We start from the raw sequence: 27,652 nt of genomic DNA, 5'->3' as shown, positions 1-27,652 counted from the left end.
AAATTTGCATGTCGGATATATACGACATCGGCACGGAAAGGGTTAAAGACATTGTATATTTTGTTTTCATGCCATAAAAAAATTCCACGAAGACGGAGTACGCACATCAAACTTTCAAAATACGCAAACTGAAAGCAGTAATTATTACGTCAAACTTTCTCAATGTTTTGATTTGATCATTTGGCGGCTCTATTCCCAGGAGAATAATTTGCGCCGTCAGCCGAATAAGGATTGTTTTTTACCTTTGCGGGTGATTTTTCAGTTTGAGTTTCTGTCTAATGTTATGGTCTTTTGAGTGAATATAATTGTTTCTAGTTTTCATTCAAGAGAAGCAAATTTAATCTTTCTTCTACAAGATTACACTTTAATATAATGCCAATTATGCATGTAAGTTTTTAATTCATACTTTCTTTTTGCATATGTTTTGCATACTTTCTAAGGGAATTTCACCACGGCAATTCGGCCACCATAATTTTTGCATACAATTCAATATGGCGGATCGGATGGCATGGAAAGGCGAAAAGGTCTATACTTTCTTTTACTTGCGGGATTGATGGTAACTTTTTCTTCTTCGTTTTTTTTTTTTAAATGAAGCATAACCGAAAAAAAATGAAACTTCAAAAAGTTGCGTATTTCCAGCGAGTAAACGATTCTGACAATTAACAAAATTGATGATGATTTTTTTTCGGTCAGGCAAATGTCTCGTATTGGGGGTTCTAGTCTTGACCCCTAAGCCTACGCGAGATTGAAGCGTTTGGGTAAACGAGACAAAATTCAAAAAAAGCTGGTGTTTTGAAGCGCTTCCGTGCGATCGAAATACCGCTGTTTGTGACGGACTGATAAGTAAGAGTTAAGACATGATGCAAGTTACCCGCCGACTTCACAGTATATCTGGAGCGAATCCTCCATAAAATGCAACAACAAAGCCAAGTAGACAAACCAACCCAATATAATTACCTAAGACCCAAAGATGCAAGAAACTCAGCTCACGGAGACAGGGACCAACAAGCAAGCAAAGCACCACGTCTTTTGCCTGTAAAGTAAAAGTGACGAACTTCTGGGGAACAGTGGGGTCTAGCTTTTCTATTCGAAGGAATTTCTCCTTGTACTACAGCTGCACCCGACTGAGAGAGTCTGGAAATGAAAAGCATGGCACTTTCGATTTCAAATTTCCGCGGAATTTCAAGATTTTAAAATTGAAGACCGAAAGTAGAAGACTTTGAAACTATTTTTAGTGGCATAATCTTTAACTAATGACTAATAACTTTTCTTTAACTGATTGTATTTGTTTTATAAAATTATAAAATATCAAGTTAGCTAATCTTATATGTTTTTTTGTATCTTTAATAAATTATAATTTCAGTCTTCAAAATACTTACTTTGTTTGTCTAGACAAAGATGGAACAGTTTCTTGTTCCGAGAATTTTGGAAAGAGTTACATCGGATCACCCAAAGTACCTTCATGATTTTATTTTATTTTCTTATCTCTGATCCTGTCTTTCTCTTTTCTGACTGTCTGAGTTTCTGAGTTTCTGAGACTTAGTTTCTCATTTCTGACTGAGTTTTCATACCTGTCAATCATTTGTCCATCAATTTCGACCAACCTAATTTTCGACCCGAGCGGGATTCGAACCACCACCAAAGAAAGACCTTCAGATTCGGTTGGCAGACGATATCATCCACCAGGATGCAAGTGAAAATTTTCAATCTGCGGACCTAGACGGGGGTTCGGTTATTATCAGTTAGGGTTAGGGTTGGAGCTCGAGAGTCACAATATAAGGCCGAAGGCCTTCTTAGGGGCATCCGTACCCTGTGACCTAACTTAGAATCCCGTAGGGATCCTTGTAGGGGCACCGGTAGGGTTGGGAGCTTTCTTAATAAAGGTCTGTAAATTACACGCTATAAGTATTTGTGAGTGACAACTTTCTGCCGTGTCTCGTTGACGCAAGCGGTTAAGCGTTGGGTTTGTAAACCAAGGTTACTTGCATTTGGTGGTTCGAGCCGGGGTCGGAGACCAATTTCACCGGTAGGGTCAAATTTCAGAAACATACTTCGAAAACAGTTAGAAACACTAGAGAAAGTCAGAAAATCAGGATAGAAGATAGGAAAGTAGAAAATAGGGGGAAAATAAGAGAGGATGCATCCTGGTGGATGATATCGTTTGCCAACCTTCAGATTCGGAAGCCAGCGCTATGGCAAGCGATAATCACAAATTCAAGAAAAACTAGGTTTTTCTGCAGAAAACCTGGGTTTTCGGGTGAAAAACCTAGTTTTTCTGTAGAAAACCTAGGTTTTCCCGGTTTTCCCGGAGCTTATAAATTTTCAAGAGAAAACTCAGGTTTGTCAGTCGCGCTTTTAATGATCGCTTTTAATATCGAAAAATCGTCTGCCGTAAAATTCGAATAAGTAACTTAGATTTTCTCAATGTCAATTGAAGAAATACATGGTCATAGAGAATTCAATTGACATTGATTTTCTGAAGCGTATTGGTCTTTTTTTTCCAGAAATTCATGGTTATGTTTGTCTATTGCTCATTCCAACATTTTAAATTTTCCGGGGGTTTTGTTGTTTCATGTTTTGAATTGCTTAGGTAACGGCTTGTCACTGTGCCGGGTGCATACTCGGCGCCTTGGGCCCCGCAGGGTTGCTAGTAACGGCTCGAATTTCAGTCAGGTTAAAAAAGGGGCAATTTTACCCATATTATAATAACATTACCCCCGTCTTTTTTGTCATTCTATAAGTATTTCCAAATCTTATCTCTCGTCAACCGAGATTTCTTGTCTTTTAGTAATTCATCAAAACAACATTGACCAAAGGAGACATGTTCTATCAAAAAACTTGAATTTTCTGAGATATTGTGTCTTCTTTAGAAAACCTAGGTTTTCTACAGAAAACCTAGGTTTTCTACAGAAAACCTAGGTTTTCTACAGAAAAACTAGGTTTTTCACCCGAAAACCCAGGTTTTCTGCAGAAAAACCTAGTTTTTCTCGAAATTGTGATTTTCGCTTGCCATACCATCAATTCCACACAATTCATAACATATTATACCGAACTGGCAAAAGACGGGGGTAATGTTATTATAATATGGGTAAAAGTACCCCTTTTTTAAACCTGACTGAAATTCGAGCCGTTACTAGCAACCCTGCGGGGCCCAAGGCGCCGAGTATGCACCCGGCACAGTGACAAGCCGTTACTAGCAACCCTGACCCTACCTAACTGTTAGTTAATCAATTCCAAACAACAAAACCCCCGGAAAGGTGACTATCAGCGATCCGTGGATAAAAAAATAAAAAAATGAAAAATAAAAAAATGAAGGTAACTTTGGGTGATCCGATATAACTCTCGAAACAAAATGGCCGCATCAAAACAACTTAGAATTTCGTTAAACATTTTATAAAGGAAGATTGTTTTACGTACAGACGAATGATTGCTAGAATTCAATTGATATTATTCTATATCATTGATTAGGTAATGTTTTTATATTACATTCATTATTAAAGAGGTCTAGAGTGTTTCAAGTTATTGCCGCCTGATTACAAACGTGTACCGTCGTTTTGACTCCAGACTCCCGCGCTCGATAGGATCGATCATCGGAACGGCTCGATGACGGATCGATATGTGATCGATGGATTACTTAACGATCTGGATAGGAGATCGATAGAGGATCAATACGCAAGATTTTTTTAAGCCTATGATTAGTTATCGATTAATTATCGATCTATCATCGATCTTTTATCGATCTTATCGACCCTATCAATAACAAATCGATTAACGATCGAAGACGAATCGATTAACGATCAATGACGAATCGAAATACTCGATTGAAATACTAGCTCGATAATGGATCAACAAAGTATCGATACTCAAGACTTTTTAATGGCTGAATCTTCCATCGATCTTCTATCCGGATCGTTAAATAATCCATCATCGATCACCGATCTTCTATCCGGATCATTAAGTAATCCATCGATCACATATCGATCCTTCATCGAGCCGTTCCGATGATCAATCCTATCGAGCGCAGGGGTCTGGTTTTGTATAAGATTCCCATTTTCTCCGCAGTAAGTCTAAGAATCCTTTGCCACTTTTCTAGCAGAAAAAGACCAGGACTTCGGGTAGTTAAATAACGAGCTTAGAAAAGTTAGGCAGATTTGTGAGTAAGCAAATCCTTTGGAAACAAGCTGCCCTTTCCAATCTCATGCCGGTTTTATCCCAGAAAAAAATAGCAGAAAGATTTCTGGAAAAGCGACAAGACAGTATAGCCCTAAATCTCCCACACTTTTCAATAAGACGTGTGCGGTCGCGCTCGCGCTTAGTAAAGGGCTCGTCAATCTCGTATTGATTCTATCAAGCAGTTAGTCACACTAGGAAATTAAGCTTTCAGAAAAAACAACATCAGTCATCTACAGGATGTATTTCAACAACAAGGATGAGAGTTACCTGAATCAAGTTCAAGATCCCAAGACAATCAATTAAAACTTGCAAACTTAAAATGAGACAAAATTACCGATTGCGAACGTGCAGCAGCCAAATATCAACCAACCAAATTTTGTCATTCAATTCCCGAGACAGCGCTTCAATTTTTAAGGCCTTGTTTATACGCTAAAGTAAAAATAATTCCGCACATGTAAATGGGTCATTGTTTGAGGTCCGGCAAAATTTCCGGGAAAAAGCCTATCCGGCGGTGCGCGGATCTAGGTGGGTTCCGCCTCCCCCGTAGATCTTTTTCTTGGGAAGTTGCTCTTCAAATTAGTTTTCAAGGTTGGCTTGGCTTGAATTTTTTCATCTATGGCTTAAATTTTAGGCAATTTCTCAAAGTTTTGGGTAGAGACAAAACGCAGAACGGCGGAATGCCGGAATGCCGGAACCGGAATAGCTGTTCCGGCCGGAATAGCTATTCCGCGGAATATGATTTTTTATTATAATAATAATCTTTCTCTTTTATCACCCCTGAGGGTATATCTATGTACATAATCACCCATTACCACCCATAATCACCTATAATCAGCAATCGGCTACCTCATTGGCTGTTTTTCGTATATAAAGGAATGCACTCGTGCACTCGCTTGTGAAGGCATTCTAATACACCTTTCCCGGGGTGTTGTTTGGGATTTTATGTTTGAGTGTTTCCCTTAGATATAACTAAGATAGAACTAGATTAATTATACCTCACGGAAAATTTGACCGGCTAAAAACGCCGTACGACCCGGCAATCGTCCGTACGGGGACGTCCCGCAGCGTACCTTGCGCGGCCCGTAGCCCGGCGACCGGTAACAGTGGAGTGATGAAATTTGGCATTCTCCCCCCCTTTGATATGCTTGACGTCTCCAGAAAGTTTCAAGTCGTGAGACCTACCCAGTCCGGCGCTAGGGGAGGGGATCATTCACGGTCCCGTACGGGTCCTTTACGGTCTCATAGCGCCCTTCCGTCAACTTTTCAGGACTTCAGACCTATTTTTTCGGAATCTACACCCAAAAAAACATGAAACATCAAAACCTGGATAAAAATTTTAAAGGTGACCTTGACCCGCTTCGATCCGGGGATCCCCAGTACGTGAAACCAACGCTTTATACCACTAGACCAACTTCCAGCCGTGCATTACAATAATTTTTCAGCGATGACATATCTTCGTTAGCTTGACTTGGCCCAGAGCTCAATAGGGACCCCTCAGAGTATTTTTTTAGACTTGGCTGAAGGTGTACGTCAGCACCAAGTGGTTCACGAGTTGTATAAACGCCCCACTTGAGGCCTCTACAGCCCTCCATATACAGCCAATTATATCTTAGTTATATCTAAGGGAAACACTCAACATAAAATCTCAAAAAACACCCCGGGAAAGGTGTATTAAAGGTAGCCGATTGCTGATTATAGGTGATTATGGAAAAATATATATAATCATATTCCGCGGAATACAAAATATAAAAAAATTCATTATTCCGCGGAATAGCTATTCCGGCCGGAACAGCTATTCCGGTTCCGGCATTCCGTCGTTCCGCCGTTCAGCGTTTTGTCTCTACCCCAAAGTTTTTGAAAATGTTTTTCTCATTAAAAAGCGCCGGGTTATTTTTTCATGAATCCCTTTAGAAGTTTTGCGGCGCATTTTTTTTGCTTGAGAGTCAAGTAAACGATATAGCGCTTTCGCAGCATTAATCTTTGATATGCATTTTGGCGGGAAGCTAGTGTGACTAACTGTCAAGACTATAAACTGAGTGATAGATTTCTTATAAAAAATATCAACTACATAAAGATTAAGAAAGATTAATTTGATATTATACTGTAATCTCGACAGAACTGATGTTCATTTGATTTTATACTAAATTTACTTAGGGCGCTTTCTATGAAATCATGAGCGCTAAAATTGATTCACGTGCATGCGATTTCATAAAAAAATTTGCTCGTGCTAGTTAATTATGTGCGTGTTTTGTTGCTCTCCTGCTTTTTTCTTCCTGGAAAAGTCTGATCTCCATTCAAAATTAACAGGAAACATATATTTTGACTTTGCAGTCTATCATCATTTTTAAAAACTTTATTTTCTTTTACTCGCTTCGTTGAATTTTGTTAAGCGCGTAATAAGAGAATTTCCCAGACTTTATGTCAATCAAACAGACCAGACCTAATTCATTCACTTTGTAACCCTCTTTCACCTGTCGTTCAAAAACTAAGCCCAAAGTGATATTTTTACAACTTCTTTCTATTAAAAAGATTTTTTGCTGAAAGCTACTGTATTCAAATAATTCTTTTGGAAGATATGTTACTTTTGTCTGCTTTTGTTTTAAAATATTAGAAAAATGAACGTGATCAAAGAAAAATATATCATAGAGTGATAAAAAATTTGTTCTCAGATTCTTTTTGTTGTTTTCTGATCATGTGACACGCTTAGCAGTTGTGGTTTAAAAGTTATCTAGACTTAAGGTAGTCTCTAAAGCAATTTTTAGTGGGAAAGTACTCTGGGACTGAAAAGGGTTAATAAAATTGGCATTAATAGAATATGATTTCTATTTCTATTTCTATTCAATAATTCAGAGGGTACATACGTACAATTTCCTGAATGTAAAATAAAATGGTAATAAAATAAAATCTATCTAAATATAATAAAATCTAGAATTTAATAAAAAGGCAACCACTTTGGATTAAGAGGTAATTGAATATTGCAGAAAAAAGAACTTAGATTACTGAGGAATTTAAGTCGATAGATGAGAAAAGATTTGACCCATGTTAACCTTGAAAAGTAATTTGAAGAAAAATTTCTCCAGAAAAATTTTTGCAGCACTGTCGGTTTTGGTAAGGTACTAAGAGTGGTCTTATTGTTATAACAATAAAGGTTTTAAATTCAGATCAGCCTTTCAGACAAGTATAATGATGACATTCAATCAGATTTTTTTAAGAATGTGGACCAGTTGATCTATCCTATCTATTCTTATATTTCGTACTAAAAGGTCATAGTACCCATTATCCGTACATTTGTGATCATGGATTGCCAGGAACTGGTCCAATTGCTGAAGTAGGTCCTTTGAAACGACTGTTTAAGGAACATCCCTGGTCTGATTTTCAGATACTTTGAATTGCTTGACGAAATTGAAAGAGCTTCAGAAATACAACATGATCAGTATAACAGATGATTTGACTAGAATGGAGAGGGATAGAATAAAAGAGTTACAAAAAATAGCTGATGTTAGAAATTATAAATAGAGAGTGTGAGGCAGTCGTTGTGATATTAAAAAAATTTACAGTATTATTGTTAGACCGGTTTAGAGAGGACCTACACGGGCCTGAAACCTTATTCTTTATAATAATAATTGTAGGTCACATATCCGGATAGTCTCATAACTATATTTAAGTCCTTGCTACATGCTCCCTTCTTATGTTAAGTTACTCATTTTTTATTTTTAAATTTTCTTATAGGGAGTTTCAAAATGGAAAAAGAGAAAGGCAATACAACACCAGGGAAACAAAGAAAGTGTTTTTCAATGGATGACACAACTATAGAGAAATTAATTCACCAAGAAAGGTTGAGTCAGCAAACTAAGTTGTTGAATATGAGTATGAACTCTTTACCTATGGTCAGCGACAGAATGCTTCTCAATTTCTTATCAAAACAAACTTCAAAAGTGAAAGCATCAGAGCTATGTAAGATTGCACGTGAAATAAACTCCTCACAGCCTGATGACTTATCACTTAATTTAATTGAACACAAAAAAGTAATAGAAGGACAGAAATATCACAGCTGGCCTAAAAATAACTTAAAGAACTTTGAAGAAAAACATGCTGTCAAATATCATAATTATGGACTGCAGGAAGAGGAGAATGAGCACCTAGAAGAATCAAGTGATGATTTATTAGGTATTCAAACAACTGGTTCCAACACAGCTCGTAGCTGGGCTTCACCTTCAGAACTCAATGTTATTGATGGTAAAAATTACAAGAAAACTTTACAGACTGCAGAAAGGAAGAGACGACACTCTTGCCCTTGTTTACCAAATAGAATGACTTTTAATAAACAAACTGTATTGAATGCATATTCAAGTTTAATGGATATTTGTAAAAGTGTAGAATCTGACGACTTTGTAGCCACTGAAAACCTTGAAGTGATTTTAAACAATGATTTTAAAAGCAAGTTTCAAAACACACAAAATTTTGAAGAAACCCCTCCTCAGAGACGTTGCTCGCTGGATGAAAAAATCGACGATTTTGATCAAGTTTATAACAGTGTTTTTAAACATGGTAACTTGTTAGATTTAATTGAAGAAGAAAATAAAGAGTTACATTCTCATTTAAATATACCTATAGACCAGCAATCACTTCTATCAGAAAATCTTGAAAAAGATGTAGATAGTTCAACACTATCGATATATAATCAAACAACTGATGATAATGAGAGTTCAGATAGTGATTCAGGTGTTGGACATATTTCTCAATTGTTACCAGCTTTCAGTCATCATGATGTTGGTGTTGAACCCCCACTATTCAAGAAACGTGCTGATGTAAGTTTTTTACCTTTGCTGGTTTGGCTGCACAAAAGATTAGGGGTTTTGAGGAGAAAGTTTATCTAACAAATACTCCATTACTAAAAATACACAAAAAGAACAACAAATTTCATAAAGCCACCAAATTTAGCTGTCCACAACCCCGACTGAAAGTGACTGTGTCACCCCTACAGATTCATTCCTCTTTGTTTGTCACGGGAATCAACTACAAGTGGTTTACAAGCAATCTTTATAATTCATAATATTTATTCCAATTTTTCATATAGGTTATGATGCAATGGTTTTCAGGATTCAGTAATGAGCAGAAAAATATTTTCATCCAGAAAATTCTGGTAAGAGTTTTTATATCCATTTTGCTTTTGCTTTGATTCTTTCTGTAATTTGGGTGTATGTATGAGACGGTGAAATTTTCAGAAATTTTGATTTGGACAATTTTTTTCTGAAAGTTTACTTGAAAATTTCAAGACTTTTTTACAAAAAAATCAAATTAAAAAGAATATCCCTTTGCCCCAGCATTTTGTTAAATTGGTTGTTTTAAAGAATTATCAAAAAAATGCTGAACATTAAGGTCGTCATACCAACTTTCAGTGACATTAGTAGAATAATCACAATAAAAATAATAAACCAATCGATTCTTAAAATATGTCAGTATTATCAGAAACACTAAAAGAAAAATTTTTGACTACTTTTTTTTAATTATTCATGATATGCACCATTGCAATGTCTTCCACGGATCCAACAGCTGATTGACTGATTTTACGTCACTTACAAACAATCAGCTATTGTGTCCGTGATGTAATGTCAGAAGATATTGCAATGGTGCATATCATGGATTTTCTAATTTGACAGGAATCCTCTGAACTGCCACAAATGCATATGTTATCGTTGAAGATGGAGAACAACTTACATAAGAATTGTCCACTTAATTGTCGTGACATGTTGCAATGGTTACCAGAGAATGTGGTGTACCAGATACTGGACCAACTAGATCCTAGTATGTATTAAGGCCGGTCTCCACTTTCGCACGAAATGAGCGAAAACTTTCTAACGTCTTTTTGTAAGGTCATTGGTCGGTTGAGAAATGAAGCATTTCCATTAGGCAAATCTGACATAACGGTTTAAAAAAGGTGAACATCTTCAACTTTGTATTTTTTTCGCTTGAAACTTTTTTGATGACGCAAAAAGTTTTTGCTCATTTTTGCGCAAAAGTGGAGACCGGCCTTTAAAATCTTAATTTAAGTGTAGAATACACAATAATAATTTTTTAGCACAGTAAATATTTCGTTACGTCTAGAGAAAGTCCTTAAGAGTATAATGGAACCTCTATGGAATATCTATAATGGAACTATCTATTGTTTTAAAACTTATGTAAAATGCCATACAGCATGAGCTGTCAACTCCAATAAAATAATATCACACCTGGAGAAACAGAGAGAAAGTCTTTCCGAGAATTAAGCTGTCTATTGCTTTTGATTTTAATCAATACCGAATTAAATGCACCTGTGTAGATCCAAAACTTTGTAACTTTGCAGAAAATCGCAAAAATCAATCCACTTGAAATTTAATCCACTTTAAGGTAATGTTATCAACAATATTTTATATTCCAGTCTCATTGTCCAACGCTTGTCAGGTTAACCGTGTCTGGCATGAATATGGAATGCACCATCATTTATGGAAGAAATTTTGCAGGTGACCCCCATTTTCACAGACAGACAGTACCTTGAAAATCTTTAAAGCCACGGACAAAAAAATGCTTGGGGAAATTTTTCAAAAAGCTTTTATTTTAGTGGCTTTGAATTTTTTTTCTGTTAAAAAATGGAAATTTCGAGATGTTAAATTTTACAAGACATTGTTGTAAACTGAAGGGAAAGGGTTAAGTGATACTCCCATATGAGTAGAAAACTGTGCCTTGACCGCACCAAGTATTAAGATTAAATGAACGTTTTCATAACTTTGAATGCGGCTAACAAATATTGCATAGACATGATTTCTAAAGAGTGATTCATTTTCTGAAATTTCACTTTTTATTTTATTTTAAATCATCTGTTTACAGGCATCCAGACTATCAACTTTCAAGCCAACGACAACGAGAGCAAATCTTGAAGTTTACCAACGTTAACGGCACCGTCAGGGTATGCCCAATTTCTATTTACCCTATAAAGGCCGGTCTCCACTTTCGTGCGACACGAGCGAAAACTTTTTGACACTTTTGTAAGGTCATTAGTCGGTTGAAAATTGAAGCAATTTCATTGGTCGAAATTGATGTAACGGATGAAAAAAGTAGAACTTCCTTTAACTTTTTTTTGTTTGCGCGAAACCTTTTTATGACGTAATCTTTTATTCAGGCAAAAAAGATTAAGAAAAAAGCTGTCGCCCATTTCGCGCGAAAATGGAGATCGGCCTTAACGTCCTCTTTAATTCAATAAACAGGGGTTGGAAAATCTGCTAAACAATAATCTTCATCAATATTTTCAGGCTGTAATTCGATCTAGATCTAAAAATTTCCTTTTGCTTCTGGCTTATGAAAGTCAGTTTATATATGAAACAGAAGTTTTTTCTGCTTCATATATAAAAAGCTCTACTATGTACATATAGAGAACTCTTGAGAAAGAAGATTCTCTACAAGATATTGGCAAATATAGTGACTTCAGTTTATACAAAATTCAGGATATTCACAACTTATAATGCGTCCAAAATAGCTCGCAAGTTTGCCACCGGTTTTATTGTTCATATTCAAAATTAGTCGCAAACACCCGTGCTTTTATCATGAATTAACGAGTGGGAGAAGGATGTACAAATTAAACAAAGTTATTCGTCAGAAAATAACAAGCGATGAATATCAGCAAAAATATCTAAAGAAATTTTGTTTAAATTTTTTCTTCCCATTTTTCAGTGGTCCATTTATATTTTTAATACCATTGTCTGACTCTCAAATTACAAGCTTTTATGCCAGTTTTAAGTTTTGGAATTTTAAAAATGGGCTCTTCCAGAAAACTTTCGTACATGGGGGTGGAGGATATATTTGAAATATTGTCCAGGGGAGGAGGATATATTTGAAATATTGTCCAGGGGAGGGGGGTAGTGAAAAATTTACAAAATTTGCCTTGTTTTGGGGTGGCAAAACTGCTCTGCTTAGGGGTAATTGTGACTGTCCGGGGGCTAACTGATGCTTGTCCGGGGGGTTAAATCTGTTGTCCAAGGGGTCAAAAGTCGCAATGTCCGAGGGGGTCAAAAGTCACAATGTCCGGGGGGGGTCAAAAGTCGCAATGTCCGAGGGGTCAAAATTCACAATGTCCGGGGGTAAATTTCCAAAAAATGTTACATCCTCCACCCTCCATTTTCAATTTTTTCTGGAAGAGCCAATAGAGTTTTAAAATTTTCGCATTTTTCAAAAAATGTTTCGCGCATGAAAGGTGACCTAATTAGTTCGAGTTATAGAAAGATTCGAATAACTCATGATATGCACCATTGCAATATCTTCTGACATTACATCAGCAATCTCTTCTGACATTACATCACGGACCCAATCGCTGATTGGTTGTAAGTGACGTAAAATCAGTCAATACGTCACTTGCAACCAATCAGCTGTTAAGTCCGTGGAAGACATTGCAATGCTACATATCATGAATAGAAAGGCCGGTCTCCACTTGCGCGCGCTGCGATCGCTCTTCTTCGAGCAAAGCTTCCACGCTATTGGTCAAAAGAAAAATGAAGCAACTCCATTTGTGCGATATGACGTAACGATCGCGCGCTTGAAAAAAAAGTTTAAATACATTCAACTTTTTTTCCAAGCGCGCGCTGCGTTTTTATGACGTAATCTTTTCTCCAAGCAAAAATGATTGAAGCCAAAGTTGCGATCGCAGCGCGCGCAAGTGGAGACCGGCCTGAAGTTCGAATTGTTAGAGAGGGTTGACTGTATTTTTTCCTTTCCATTTTTCATCAGTGGCGAGAAGTGTTTGTTGAACGGTATTGTTTACGAAGAAACTGGATGACTGGACGATGTAAAGTCAAAACACTGACAGGACATACTCAAGGTGATCAGTTTTGTTGTGCTTATAATAAAACCACCGTAGTGCAGTGGTAGAGCATCCGGCTACGGTGCGCAAGGTTGTAGTTTCAGTCCCCGGCCAGGTCATACCAAAGATTTCCAAAATGGTACTTGATGCCTCTCTGCTTGATGCTCAGCAATTAAGATAAGGACCAAGGGTGGAGCAATCCAGGGAGAAAGAGTGGCGCCCTCCCCTACCTTCGTATAGATAGCTATCGAAAGAGGAGCCTTCGGGTCGCCTCCGACTGCTGTCGCAGACTTACTCACTTACTAGTGACCCTAGTAAGAAGTTTGGATATAATGAAGAAGCTAAAAACTATAGGTTGAACCAAAATCTATCGTTCTTTCACTAATGTCGATATTATATAAAATACTCCAATATACTTCGATCCTCAAAACCTCAAGACCATTTTGTCAAGACAAAATGGCAGAGTTTTGGTTATTTCGATGGGACATCATTCCGACATACTTAATTTTCTTTTTTAATTTTTTATTGTTTGTAGACTAATTCTTTCATTAAAGGTGTATCCTGTGTACAATTTGATCAAAGTCGAATCGTCAGTGGCTCTTCCGATAAAACCATCAGGGTAAGAAAACGTTTTGTAGGCTACATTCTTCCATTCATATCGTGGCTGTAGGTTGAGGGAGTGGTCTATCCCCTTTTCTATTTATGCTAGGTAGACTGAATGAGATTGAATGCTGAAGTGGAGTGCCACACCTACTCTCAGCTCCCAGTAACCAACCGCCTAGATTAGATTACTAAGCCACGCGTTCGTTGAGTTTGCGACCAAGGATCGAACCCACAACCTTTGGATTGTAAAGCGAATGTCCTACCGACTGAGCTGCCTGACCACATTGTATAGGGTATAGAAATGTTATGAAATGTAATGACCAACTCAAATCAAGTCAAGTAAACTTGACACATCCAGACTAACTTTGTTAGAAAATTTTGTAGAATTTTTCAAAGCAGCAAATTCTTATACTCACTTTTTTCCTTCTTTTTACAGGTATGGGATTTGACGTCATCGTCTCAAGATCCGGTTTTGCATTTGGTCGGACATTCCGGTACTGTCCGTTGTTTACAACTTATCGGAAATCGACTGGTTAGTGGATCCACGGACACAACCATCAAAGTAAGAAACACTTTTTTTGTTTTACATCTTATCGATTTCTCTCTGATGTTATTGTCTTCCAATCAAAGGAGAGCTGGTCACACAGGGAAGCGTATTTTCAGCTCCGTTTACTAGCTACTTTATCGGCCAAAACTTAGGAAAGCTTAATTATAAACTTTTAATTTGGCCCAAATTTTTAATTGGCCCAAATTTTAGTCGGCCCTCCTAATTTTTAGTCAGCCCTAATTTTAGTCACCAAGCCAAATTTAGTCACTTAGGGCCGACTAAGTTTTGGCCGATAAGGGTAATTCCGCTGTACTTTTTATGGCATTTCCACAACGTTTTACGTCGGATTTGTTGACTTTTTGTTGGTCGTTAAGGTTTTATGTTTTACTTGAATCGGACTTTGCTTTAGGCTGTGTGACCCTTTTTAAGTAATGCTCTCCGTAAAAATCTGTACCTTGACCTTGACCTTGAATTCTTAACTTCTCAACAAAAGACTTTTCATCTACAGTAATTGAGTCTTTTGAAGTTTGAAATCGAACGGGAAATCTAATTTTGGTCAAATGACAGAGAGTATATGTATAATTACAGTTGACTCTTTATAATTCGATCTTCAAGGGGCCAAGAACTTTCATCGAATTGGGAATAGTCTCGAAAGGTACTTACGGAAGGTACTTTGGGTGACTTTCAAGGTGAGGGGGGCAATGTTTTAGTTCGGATTACAGAACAATTCGAATAATAGAAGTTCGAATTAAGGAGAGTTGACTGTACCTTGAGGAATTATGTAAAGATTCGAATAATAGAAGTGTGAATCTATCGACGAAAATCTTTTTATAATTCGAAAGTCACCCAAAGTACCTTCCGTAAGTACCTTTCGAGTCGATTTTCAATTCAATGAAAGTTCTTGGCAAGTTCTTGCTTGAAGAGTGGTTTGAAATACTCTTTGTAATTCGAATATTTCTCTAATTCGAAGAAATTTTTTGGTCTCTTGAATATCGAATTAGAGAGAGTCAACTGTTTGTTATCTTTTGAAGGTGTGGGATCTATCAGTGGGATCAGATTGGAATATGGCAGGTTGTCGTGTTACAATGATCGGTCATTTCGATACTGTCCGCTGTTTGCAGGTACCTTTTATTTCCGGGAGTTACTGTTTTTTCGGAACCCTTATCTCAAAAAGAGTTCTCGACATTTTGATAATCCGCTTAGACCGAATGAAAAATAGGTTTAAAGAACAAAGTTACTTTTTAGAAAGAGGATAATCTGACTTATTATTAATGAAAGGCTTTTTGATTTGATCAAGTAGTTGTCAAATTAAATTTACAAGAAATGTATGTATTTACGTGAAAAGGAGTTGCAAATACCAAATCTAATACCCTTATAGGACATTTCACAGAGCGTAACCAATCCTGATTACCCATGATTCATTTCTACTGCAAAACACCCTTATTTTGATCAACACTTTGAATTGCTGATTTAGGTTGACGCAGACAAGGTTATCAGTGGCTCGTACGACAAAACATTGAAAGTATGGGACCTCAAGACTGGCAATTGTAAACTCACATTAAGGTACTATAATCCTATACTAACTTTATTATGAGGAAAATGTCGTAAGATATACTGCATTCGTGGACAAACGTTTTGAAGTCGATCTCAAAAAATTGACTTATTGGAACTTATTTTCGCGGGAATTAATTTTTGCGTTTTGAACCCGCGAAATACAAATTTTTCCAGTTTTATCGAAAAATTTGAAAAATCTCTAGGAAAATGAAAGTAATTTGTCCAATAAAGGGCAAAACCGTGAAAATTAAAACCCGCGAAATGCAGTTTTTCCGATTTTTTTTTTGACCGCGAATATTGGTTCCCGCGAAAATTAGTTCCAATAAGGTAGCCCTTTTCATCATTAATGAAAAATTAAACTTGTTACTGGTCCTGTTTGAGTTTCACGAGACTGACTCAGATTATTTCGAATGAATTGAATGGAGCGATGGAGCCTCAAACCAGGGGATTGCGGTCCGAATCCTCGCTCCTTCTAAATGTTCTGTTCAGCTCATAGATAGCCGAGGCAGCTGGCCGCGGTCCCCGTGAATACAATGGAAAGGCTGTATAAAAGTCCTAGATAACTGGGCTATCCACGTAAAAGATCAACACTATCCATCTGTTACTTCAATCGCCCTTTCTTTAGATATGAGAATCTCAAAAGTCAACTAATTTGAAAAGTATTCATGTAATAAGAATTGTATGTAATAATTTATTTCAAGTTGACGAACAGATAGCAGCAGATAGCAATAAAGGCTAATAAAAGTCAACGCTACTTTACAATTTGTAAGGTGATTACAAAAAGCCAACACGAAGAAATTCTCAATTTGCTTTTTTTGGAATCAAAGGTTTTATTACCTTATCGGCCAAAACTTAGTCGGCCCTAAGTGACTAAATTTTGGCTTGGCTGACTAAAATTAGGGCCGACTAAAAATTTGGGCCAAATTAAAAGTTTTTAATTAGGCTTTCCTTAACCCACTTTTCATATCGGTATTACTTTAACAAAGAATTTCGGTCTTAATTATTAGCCGGTTCTTAGCGACTAAATTTTGACGAGATGACTAAAATTAGGGCCGACTAATAATTAAGGCCGACTAAAATTAAGGCCGACTTAATTGGCTTTATTTAAAACTGTTTACTTACTTTTGCAGTCTCTCAGATGGGGGAAGAGGCTAAAAGTTGACAGTTTAAAATCGCTGAGTAGCTTTTATCTGAAATCACCATTTTTTACTTGGCTCTCAGTGAATATCGCCAGCTTATTTAACTTCATTTACTGTCTTAGCCACAGACATCTTATATAATATAATAGCTGAAACAAAATAATCCGCCATCTTTATTAATTAAGTAGACCATTGTTCGGTGCCGGGAATTGGATCAGTCTATTCTCTCGCCTTTTCAGGTTTTTTCGGTTGGTTTACGAAATTGCCGGTGCCGAACTGTGGTCCACTATGCTTACATCAAAGATGGTGGATTATTTTGCTCCAGCTGCTGTTGCTTGCAAAATACAGAGTAGCTCTATCTAGTGTTTTCTGTAAGGTCTTATCATCTCACCAATCCATATTTTGTTTTTCAGAGGTCACAGCGAAGCCGTTCTTTGCGTTCAATTCGATGACCAGAAAATTGTCTCTGGATCCTCCGATAAAACTATTAAGGTAATGAGATAACCAGATCGGATCGGATCGGCTTTCCTAATTATTCCGATCCAACCAATCTGTTATCTGGATACTTCAATCGGATTTAATTTCGCGAGTCTGGAATCTCATGCGTTTTCGCGAGTTTTAATTTTGCGAAAATGGCATAATAATTCGCGAAAACGCGAAATTTAATCTCGCGAAAGTTAGTCCGATTAAAGTAATCCTCTTACCATACAGTTGGATCTGATTAGAATGTTTACGACACGCCCAACTTTAAATAAAGAATTAACAAAGTAAAATAAAAATCAGAAGGGGCTTTTTTAGTAGGGGGAAATTTGTAAAATCGCTCGATTTTTTTAGTCAAAGTACTTGTTATACATTTTTAGAAAGGTAAGAGGTATGGGAATCAAAATAACATAGGTGCCAATTTTTTTTTCGGACACTTAGGTGTGTTTTTCGGACAAATATGACGGTCTCAGGAAAAAATCATTTGGTAGAAATTTAATGAAAATTTTAGCTTGAGAAAAGAGAGACCTCTTGTATATATTTGGAAAGCTCTCGAAAAATTAAGATTAGAGATATATTGTGAGTGTATATGATTTCTCTACCTAACTCGAGATATTGAGCTTCAAAAAGCGCAAAAACTGGACTAAACAGCTGTTTCTGGCTTTAAGGGTTAATATCTCGAGTTAGGTACAGAAATCATTGCAAAATACTTGCAATATATCTCTAATCTTAATTTTTTGAGAGCTTTCCAAAAACATGCAACAGGTCTCCGTTTTCTCAAGCTAAAATTTTCATTAATTTTTGACCCTATGATTTTTGCCTGAAAAACACACTTAAGTGTCCGAAAAAAAATTGGCATCTATGTTATTTTGATTCCCTTACCCCTTACCTTTCCAAAAATGTATAACAAGTGCTTTGACTAAATAAGTCGAGAGACCTCAAAAAATCGAACAAATCTCCCCTACTATTTAAGAAAAGGCGTCGAAAAGGCTTTTCAGGCACCCTATCCAGAGATGAACACTTTAGAAAAACAAATGGCTCCCCTCGTTAGTTCTCTGGTCAAGATCTTTCTCCCACTTCTTTGGCTAGACAGGGAAAAAAGCCTTCCGCTGTGCTGGAGATGCCCGATTCCGTTATATTTTTGGATGTTACTATTTGATTGCTCTTGACTCCTTGTGATCTAAAATTCTAAAATTAAATTCGATGCCTAACACTGTTCGTTAACTGAGAAAATCTCCCAATCAACGGTAATCTTAGGTTATGAATATCACTGAGTCGATAAACTTAAATTAATTTTAGCGTGAACTGATTTTCGTGGTTTTGTCGTTTTTTGGACATAAATTTCTTTCAATTTTGATAAAAATGACCAAAATTTTACTTCGCGAGTTCTAATTTTTGCGGTTTTTAGGGAAAACTAGAAAAAAGCAAAAATTAATTCCCTCAAATTAATGCAGTTTTTGTTTCATATTCTACTGTAGGTGTGGAGCTTGTTCACTGGTGTTTGTTTATCCACATTCCAAGGACACGACGATGCAGTAACATGTCTACAGTTCAACCATTCCCACGTTATAAGTGGCTCTCTTGATTGCACTCTCAAGTTTTGGAATCTACACTCTGGAAAGGTACTTAAATTATTCAGTGTTAGAAAGTTCTTTCGTCTCATTGAAGTATATAAAGAGACGCTTTTCCGTTTCAAAATCCTGCACATAATTCACCAAAAGTTTAACAATTTGCGCTAATTTGCTGTGTAAAATCCATTTTCCGTCTCAGACGAAAAGCCCTGCTTTGACCACTAACCATCATTGAAAGTTATGCTATAACCATCTCTTTTCATCACTTAAAGTTACACACTAATTGTACAAAGTCTCTTTGGTACTACCCGGGCGGGGATTACACCCACAATCTTTCTGATGGTAACTGCAACCATGGAGGTATAAAGAAACAGGAGAAGTATGCTATTGTAACCATGCTCGCCCTACGATTAAAAAAATTACGAGGTACGCATGCTCATAATCTCATATATCGTGCATTTTTAATGAGCTCTTTTGTTGATAGGTGAAATCTTATTGGCTAACTCAAGTGTCGGAAATAAGATGAGACGAGATTCATTGTTTCTGACATCGGCGTAAGAAAATATTTGGACTAAAAAAAGGCCTGTAAACTTTGCAATCCTTCATCAAATGACAAGATTTTTCGATCAACATTTTCTTCAAGGTGAATTCTATTGCCTAATACTTTCCTCCAAAATTCTCCAGTGACCTTTTGTCTACAAGACAGTTGGGTCTGAAATTGTGTGTGCTTATAAAGAACTTTTTATTTTCTGGCTGAAGAAAATATCTTTTCAAAACAAAATTTAATGGATGACAAAATTGAACGCAAACTTATTTCGTGGAGCTAAATTTCATTTTATTCTCGTATATTAGAAGGCTAGAAATCTTCGATGCTGATAATAAGAATGTTCAGAGCAAACTTGAGTTCTACTAAAAAGTCGTATTTCATCGGGCGAGCCTAGAATTTCTTTTGATTTATTACATAAAAGAAATCAAAAGACTTTAACGACCAATTACCGACAAATTCATCTCCTGTCTTTCTTCATACCTCTATGCTGCAACACTAAGTAGAAGAATATTTATGTTTTTGTTTACAATAAGAAGAACCAATAAAGAAAGTAGAGAGCTGACTTATGCTTAATCGAGCGACCGTATTACAAAGATAGAGCGTACGTTTACGGTTTGCAAGGTCGTGGCTGCAATCTCCGGCTGGGTTGTACCAAAGGCTTTGGTGGTACTTGATGCCTCTCTGTGTGACCAACGATGTAAAAATAATAGATAACCAACTACCTCTAGAAGGCACTTCTCCCAAGAGAACAACCATTGTTTTCCTATTGAAATGAGCACTCCTTTAAAAAGCTCTGTGTGCAGTGCGTGTTATGCTTTTAGCTAGATTTTGACACACTTTTTGACATCCACTGAATTGATAGAAAATTTGAATTGTTATTTACTGCAAATTTTGGAATTGTTTTCAAAAGATAAAGGTACCAATCTTTAGACAAACTGACTACGGATCGGCCTGATACCACTTAATCTTCATCTGGATAAATAAACGCTCATAAAATGCTGTTATCTGAAAAATATATGTGTGATTTGAAGTGCGATATCTCACGAATGAAAAGTGCATGAAGGTTGCCTGATACAAAATAAACAGATGAATGTTTATAGAACAATAATATCTAATTAAAAAATTCCTTCTGCGAGGCTGCCTATAGGAAAATACACTTTTTCTAACCCAAATTTTGGAAAAATATACACCACGTGATCGATTCTGTCCAATAGAAGGTTGCAAATGAAGCAAGTTTTTATTTAATTGCACTTTTTACGATGCAAAATGTCATTAATATTTTTACAACCGTAACACGGATGTTTTTTGAGAATCAAGGCAAGTTGGTTATCTATTATTTTTACATCGTTGGTGTGACGCTCAACAATTAAAGTGAATGATCAAGGGTTAGTGGAGTAATCTAGGGAGGAAAAGGTTGCGCCCTCCCCTCCCTTCGGGTAGAAGATAGTTATCGAAAGGGGAGCCTTCGGGTCGCCTCAGACTGCGGTCGCAGACTTAAGTACTTAGGATAAAATGCAGTAACCATTTGGTTTTCGATTTTATTTGCAGTGTATTGGTACTATTGATTGGATCCGATCTGAAGGTCACACCAGAGTTGTCAGGTATAAATAATTTTCTGACCCTCCTTGCATTTTTAGTTTGACAATTGACTCTCGCTAATTCGAATCTGAACGGGGAATCAAATTTGATCGAATTATAAAAGTTCGGATTAACAAGACCTCCTTGTAGCGTAGAAAATTCGAATCTTGTAATTCGAATTTTACCATGGTTGAAATAAAGCAAGTTAGTGAGAATCAATCCAAACTTCTTATTAGAGATCAAGCCAACCTCGTTCCCTGCGTATTATCAGCTTTTTGAAGCTTACTGATAAGGCTATACAATACCCTGGCATTGTCTGTTTTTCGAACGCGAAAGATTACGTAATCCAAAAACAAAACGTCAGATTTCATTGTTCTTCTTGATTGAAATTGTTGTATTCATGATATGCAACACTGAGTCTTCCAAGAATTTTCAAAAAGTTCAACCCAATACGTCACTTTTTCTATTGTTTAAGTGACGTATTAGGTGGAAGATTTCAAAAGTTCTCAGAAGACTCTCCAGTGTTGCATATCATGAATTGCAGTGTAACTTTGTAACGTCAGATTTTTTACGACGTATTGTTTTGAAAAGGGGGAACTCGCATCAGCCAACACCAGGGTATTCTCTGGTGTCAACCAGTAACGTAAATAAAGCCGTGGATACACGGGGACGAGGTTGAGATAAAGAATATTTTCACATATACAACAAGTCACTCCAATGTGATATAATGTCACTAAGCAAAATCCGAAGATTGGACATGTCTATCAGAAACGCAATATACTTGAATCAACATAGCCCCCTATCAAAAGGTTGCCAATTTGTCTCGTGAACAAAATAGTATTATACACATTTTAAGTCTCGAGCCCTGATATCAGCCAATTTTTTTTCGCTATCCCCCTAAAGTAAAAGCTTAATAATTGATAATAAAAGCTTGATAATCTAAGCATAAGCATAAATATGGTATAACATCAGGGGTGGTCAAAGCAAATTTTTCAGAAAATGAGCTAGAATGCCAAGTAATCTCAACCCTGACCCGAAAATTGGAATTGCTTATAAAAAATGTGTAATTGAATAGAACCTTTACCAAAATTGCTATAATGAAATCAAATTGGCCTGCCTACCTTCAACAACCTAAAGTTTTGAGTAATAACCTAATCTCATGGCAGATCATCCATAATATGCACCACGTTCTTCTCTTAAGCGAATGTGGCGAATGTGATTGTCTGGCCTGGTTGTTCAACAAAAACAATCAAAAACCCCACAGCATTTTGCTTTAAAAATATAAAAGTTTGAAACTTAGATATTGTGTCAACTCTTTATTATAGCTTTTAAAGCAAAAGTATCTGTTAACCTTGCGTTCCCACACAAGGCAACATTTCTGTTTTGACAATTATGTCTTCCAAAAATAAATTGTTGGAATGTTTCGTCCAGTGGTTAAAAGTTTTGCACACGTTTCCAATAACACTTTGAACCAATCAGAAACTTAGTTTTCCTTTTGAGGGTAAGAACAACATCTCATCAATGTTTATATTAAATTATTGTTTATACTTCGGTCTGGATTTATGATTTCTTTTTAACTACTCAGAGTTCAGGAGGATTTGAAAGCGAATAACCAATTATGGTAGTTCGACCCTCTTTTCATTCTCGACAGTTTTCACACGTGTATCATGAGGTCACGACTTGACCCCAACACGCTGCAGTATTTATAAAGTAGAGAGTAAAATCCATGTGATCAAAACGAAAACGTGTCCAGTAAAAAGAACGCTTTCCCAAACCTCACTGTAATTGTCTTTCTAATTGTACTCTCATCCCTCCTAACTTTTATAATAGTAAACAGCTGACTCTCTCTCTAATTCGACGAATCTCCTTTTTGCCTTACTATTCGATTCCCTTTGAAAATCGAATAAGAGAGCCTCAACTATACTTCCAAATGATATTAAGAGAAGAAATTTTCACGGAAATTAATTTCGCGATTCGCAGCTCAAAATTCGGAAGTTTCGCGGTTGAGAGAACTTTTTGTTTGCAATATATGACCTTTTTTGCCCTAAAAAAGACTAGAAGTGTCAAATTTGTCAAAAAACCGCGAAATTAAATTCCGCGAAAATTTGTTCCTTATGGTTTCTAAATTATATTTTACATGTAGATGTTTACAAGCAGATCGTTGGAAAATTGTGAGTGCTGGTGATGACAAGACGTTAAAAGTAAGTTTAATTGAAAAAGGACTAGTCACATGGTTTGAGAAATTATTGGCCTGCAGAAACCTTCTGTAGTCCTTGAGTAAAACCGTCAAGTACCGTCTAATTATTTTCTAAATTCAAGATATCTTAATTTGAATTTTCTGAAAATGGGTTCCTACACAGTTCTTTCGTTGAATCTCTTGTTTTCTTACGAAAAGTCAAAACTTTTTACTTAATCATCTCAAATGGAAAATAGTTAGACAAAAAGATATTTTGATATTTTGCTCAGGACAATAGAAGGATTCCACATGCCAAGTATCCCAAACCATCTGATTATCTCCTTAAACATAAAAAGTGGAACATGTTTTATATAAGTTTTAAAAACTTTTGTAAAACGCTTTGAAGTTAGGAACCCGTTCTATATGAAGATTATGAAAACACTTTGCATAACGGCCATAAATTATATCAGCTAAAGTCTGTCGCCCTGGCAGGTCCCTAATTTTTGGGTAATTTGCCCTAACTTCGCAATTTTTCAAGATTACAGTTCATGTAGCGTATAGCCATCACCTGACCTTCTGGCCACTATGATGGTTTATGATAACGTTTTGAAAAATTTGCGTGAATTTATAAGAGGATTTATATTTGTAAGCGATCTCTCGCGACTTCATTAGGTGAAAGAAGCAAAACTTTGCAAAAACGTGTAGGCTGCTGGCATCAACTAACGGATCCTGGCTCCTGTCGCTTATATGCCGTCATACTTACGGATTCGTGCTCCTTATAAATCTCGTATAGCTTATGTGATCCCTATACTTACTGCGATTTTGTAGAAGTCTACGATTCAGACTAGAAAATTAAAATTAAAATACCTTACTGCTTACTCTAGGGTACATAGTAAATGGGGGGTTTTGAATAAGCGGGGTGGGTGGAAAAATTCTCAAAACATGTCCTGGGTGGAAAATACTTGAAAAGGAAGCTAATACAGCAGAATCAGGGCAAAAGAGGGAACTTTCAAAAACATTTTTTCCAAAAATTAATAAGCGGGGGGGTTGAAACAAGAATGTGCTGGGTGGAAAATTTTCGAAAAATTAATTAGCGGGGGGACGCTTATTAGGTAACCGAGAGCAAAATGATTGTTTCCTCTCTCATAGATTTGGTGTTTGGAGAGCGGCGAACGGTTTGTAACTTTACACAAACACACCGACGGTGTCACTTGTTTACGTTTCGATGATTTCATGATCGTTTCAGGGTCGTATGACAAAACTGTCAAAGTGTGGGATTTCTTGCCTTAATTTACCTACTTCCCGGCTGGCACACAACGTTGTTTCAACGTTCATTTAATGTTCACAACGTCCATATAACTTTAGATGAACGTTAAAACAACGTTGTGTGCCAGCTGGGTTAAAGGGACATAAAAGTCGTAAAATGTAAACATTGTGCGAACCACGTGTCATTAAAGAGAACAATTAAAATCACGTGTGTCCAAAACAAACTAATAATTATAACAATTGAAACAATCAAAATCAGCCATATTTGCTTTGATTTTTTATTTTGATATATGACATTTGTTTTGTTTTTGTATCCCACTGCATACGGTTTGTTTACAAACTTCGTCAGTACTTTTATGTCACTTTAATGCTGTACAAGGTGTCCCGGAAAAAAAAGTCCTGTTTCCGACCACTTCTATAAGTAAAAAAAAATTGTGTATACAGTACAAAGCTTCTTTTTTTAAATGGAACGGCATTTAAAACTTAAGTATTTATAAATCATAATAATGCAACAAAGACGCTAATCGCTAAAATCTGTAAATTCAAATCAATACATATCACATTAATCCAACAAGGGAATAATCCGAAATTATTCTTTAAGGTCTTCTTTTATCAAGTAATTAAAAAGAACAGTCTTTAGATTTTGTGAAACACATACAATTTTTTTCTACTTAAATAAAAGTGGTGGATTTTTTTTCGGGACACCCTGTAAGGTTATTCAAGAGACAATCTGCAACCTTTCCAAAGCAAGAGAGAGCGATGCCTTAAAATTTGCACCTCATCTCGGATAATGTAATGAATCTATTGAATCTAGCATTTTCTTTGTTTTCACTTTCGCTTACTTAGGAAAGGTCAAATAATTTGTTTATTTTGTATTCATTTCTCGCCCTTCCGCTATGCTTAAGGCTGTACGCATCTCATCTGATATGTTTTTATACAGGGTATACGTACTCTGTATAAAATTCCAATCCGAGGGATACCCACAGATTTCTGTAAAGCCCGAAGGGCTAGATGTCTTGCTTTAAGCTCTTCGAAGCAAAAGAAAAGTGAATATCGCAAAAAATATTGTTGCTTTTGTTGCTATTGGTCAAGCGCTGAAATTCCATTGTAATATCACGTGACCTAGATAGGGTTTCCTACCTAACTCGGCACACCTTTCAGTCAAAGCACAACATCTAGCCGTCCGGGGGTTATATATCTATGGGATACCCCACAAATTTGATGAGGTTGATATGACTCTCCTTCGTTCTTCGAGTAAAGAAACACAGAAAGTGTAACGTTCACTCAGCCTGTTCGGTAAAATATACCCTTCAAAAACACAAAGACGGGGGTAGCTCTCGGACCGGATTTTTATACACGATACGCATCCCCTATATCAAAATCAATCTCGGGAATGCGTGGTGGCGTATCTGTTCTTCATTGGCGTTGGTGGGCGTATTATTTTTATAATTTTGTTTCCTTATTTGTATGAATTCTTTAATTTAGTTTAAATCATTTTTGATTTTTTTGTACAATTTTATATTAATTTTATATTTTTGCTTATATTCAATTTCATTTTATTTCAATTTTTTTTAAAGAAATTATTTATTTTTTATTAGTCCAAATTTAAATTCAATTTCCAAATTTGAATATTAAATGCTGTCGACGGGGCTTAACAGTTAATATTTAAAAAGCTTTATCGGGTTAAGTTGGTGTTTGATTTCTGATAAGGGGTTTTCAGGTCTGTACTTTCTTTCTATATTATTGGTATTTTGTGAAAACAAACTTCTTGGAAAAGGATAGATACTCCCTGGAAAATGGCAAAATTTTCAAAAGAGCCCTTGGAAAAAATTCTTTTCATGTCTTAAAGTGAGGGTGGACGAACTAAAATCAGATGTTCACCCCCTGGAAATTCAAAAATAACTCTTTCCCCCTTGGAAAAATGAAAAAACACTTCTTTAGACCCCCTTGAATTTCTTCTCGGATTACCCCTGGAAATGTTCGTCATAAAATGGAACTGGCAATATATTGCAGAGTTCTTTTTGATAGTCATGTATGGTGGACTTTCAAATATGATACCAGTACAGTTCTAATTCCCTTCTTAGGTTTCGACCAGTATAAATCATTCCATTTTATATCCATACAGAAGGGTTGGACGAACATTTCCGGTGGGGGGTAGTCTGAAGAAGGATTTCCAGGGGGTCTAAGGGAATTTCGCCTGGGGTAAAAAGGTAAAAAGACTGATTTTGGTTTGTCCACCCTCACTTGAAGGTATGAGGAAGAAGTTTTCCAAGGGTTTTTCTTTTGCAAATTTTTGCCATTTTCCAGGGGGTATCTACGTTTTTTGAAATGAAAAAAAGCTTCGTCTGTATGGATATTAAATAGAACAGCCCAATCGAGCCTCGTGTTCTTATATAAACCTTTTTTCATGGAAAAAATGTGTATGCATTACGAGGTCAAAGATTGACATTTCAAAGTCCATTCGATGTAATTAGTGTGCACTCTGCTCCCATGTCATGTAGAAACCACTCTCAAGCGTATTAGTCTTCATACGCTGATATGGTTTTCACATAATTAAAAAAAATGCTTCCAAGCTGCTCCAGTCGACAGTATTTGATAAAAACAATTTTTTTAAAGAATCCAAGAAATGTCGAAATTTTAATTTAAAACAGAAAATAATTATTAACAAAACAATATCATTGTTCAACTTTTTCTTTCAGATCTGCATTTATAAAATTATATTTTCATGTTTAAAATGTTGACTCTCGCTAATCCAAACTTCTATTATTCGAATCTTTCTGTAATTCGAACAAATTAGATTTTGAATTTTGAATTAGCAAGAGTTAACTGTGATCATTCCCTACGGATTATCTGATATTCCGATGGCGTATTGGCGGCCGCCCACGCTAAAGCTCTAAAGAAGCGTTCCGATTAAAATTGGCCCGACCTTCAGAGCAAAGGGTATCGTAGCAAATTTCAAAATCTGGTACTAGATAATTAAATTGACTAAATTTCATATTTTCTTATTTTAGATTTCAGAGATTAAATTAAAAAAGAAATCCTTCAGCTGGTACACAACGTTGTTTTAACGTTCATCTAACGTTAAATGAACGTTTGGGATGTCAGATAGACGTTGTCATGACGTTGTATTCTATTGAATGGTGAAACATTGATGCTCTTCCACACTGAATGGTAAGCGATACACGTTTTCA

The 27,652-nt window shown here is 36.3% G+C and overlaps 1 protein-coding gene across 1 annotated transcript; it reads left to right on the top strand.

The window, feature by feature from the left end:
• Positions 1-3,348: 3,348 nt before the first annotated feature.
• Positions 3,349-27,134, top strand: LOC136823021 (F-box and WD repeat domain-containing 11-B-like). Its single transcript, XM_067079321.1, has 16 exons — positions 3,349-3,468; positions 7,903-8,981; positions 9,251-9,316; positions 9,834-9,978; positions 10,592-10,673; positions 11,038-11,116; positions 12,928-13,018; positions 13,555-13,619; positions 14,040-14,165; positions 15,182-15,271; positions 15,625-15,713; positions 17,257-17,335; positions 18,802-18,945; positions 20,990-21,042; positions 23,163-23,220; positions 24,345-27,134. Exons 2-16 carry the CDS (start codon positions 7,914-7,916, stop codon positions 24,483-24,485), a joined length of 2,376 nt encoding a protein of 791 aa, XP_066935422.1. The 5' UTR covers positions 3,349-3,468; positions 7,903-7,913; the 3' UTR covers positions 24,486-27,134.
• The last annotated feature ends 518 nt before the right edge of the window (positions 27,135-27,652 follow it).

This window comes from Clytia hemisphaerica, unplaced genomic scaffold (assembly GCF_902728285.1).
Source record: "Clytia hemisphaerica strain Z4C2 unplaced genomic scaffold, Clytia hemisphaerica genome assembly, whole genome shotgun sequence".
Classification (NCBI taxonomy): Eukaryota; Metazoa; Cnidaria; class Hydrozoa; order Leptothecata; family Clytiidae; genus Clytia; species Clytia hemisphaerica.
The sequence above is the reverse complement of the archived record's forward strand: the minus strand, read 5'-3'. Positions and strand labels throughout refer to the sequence as shown.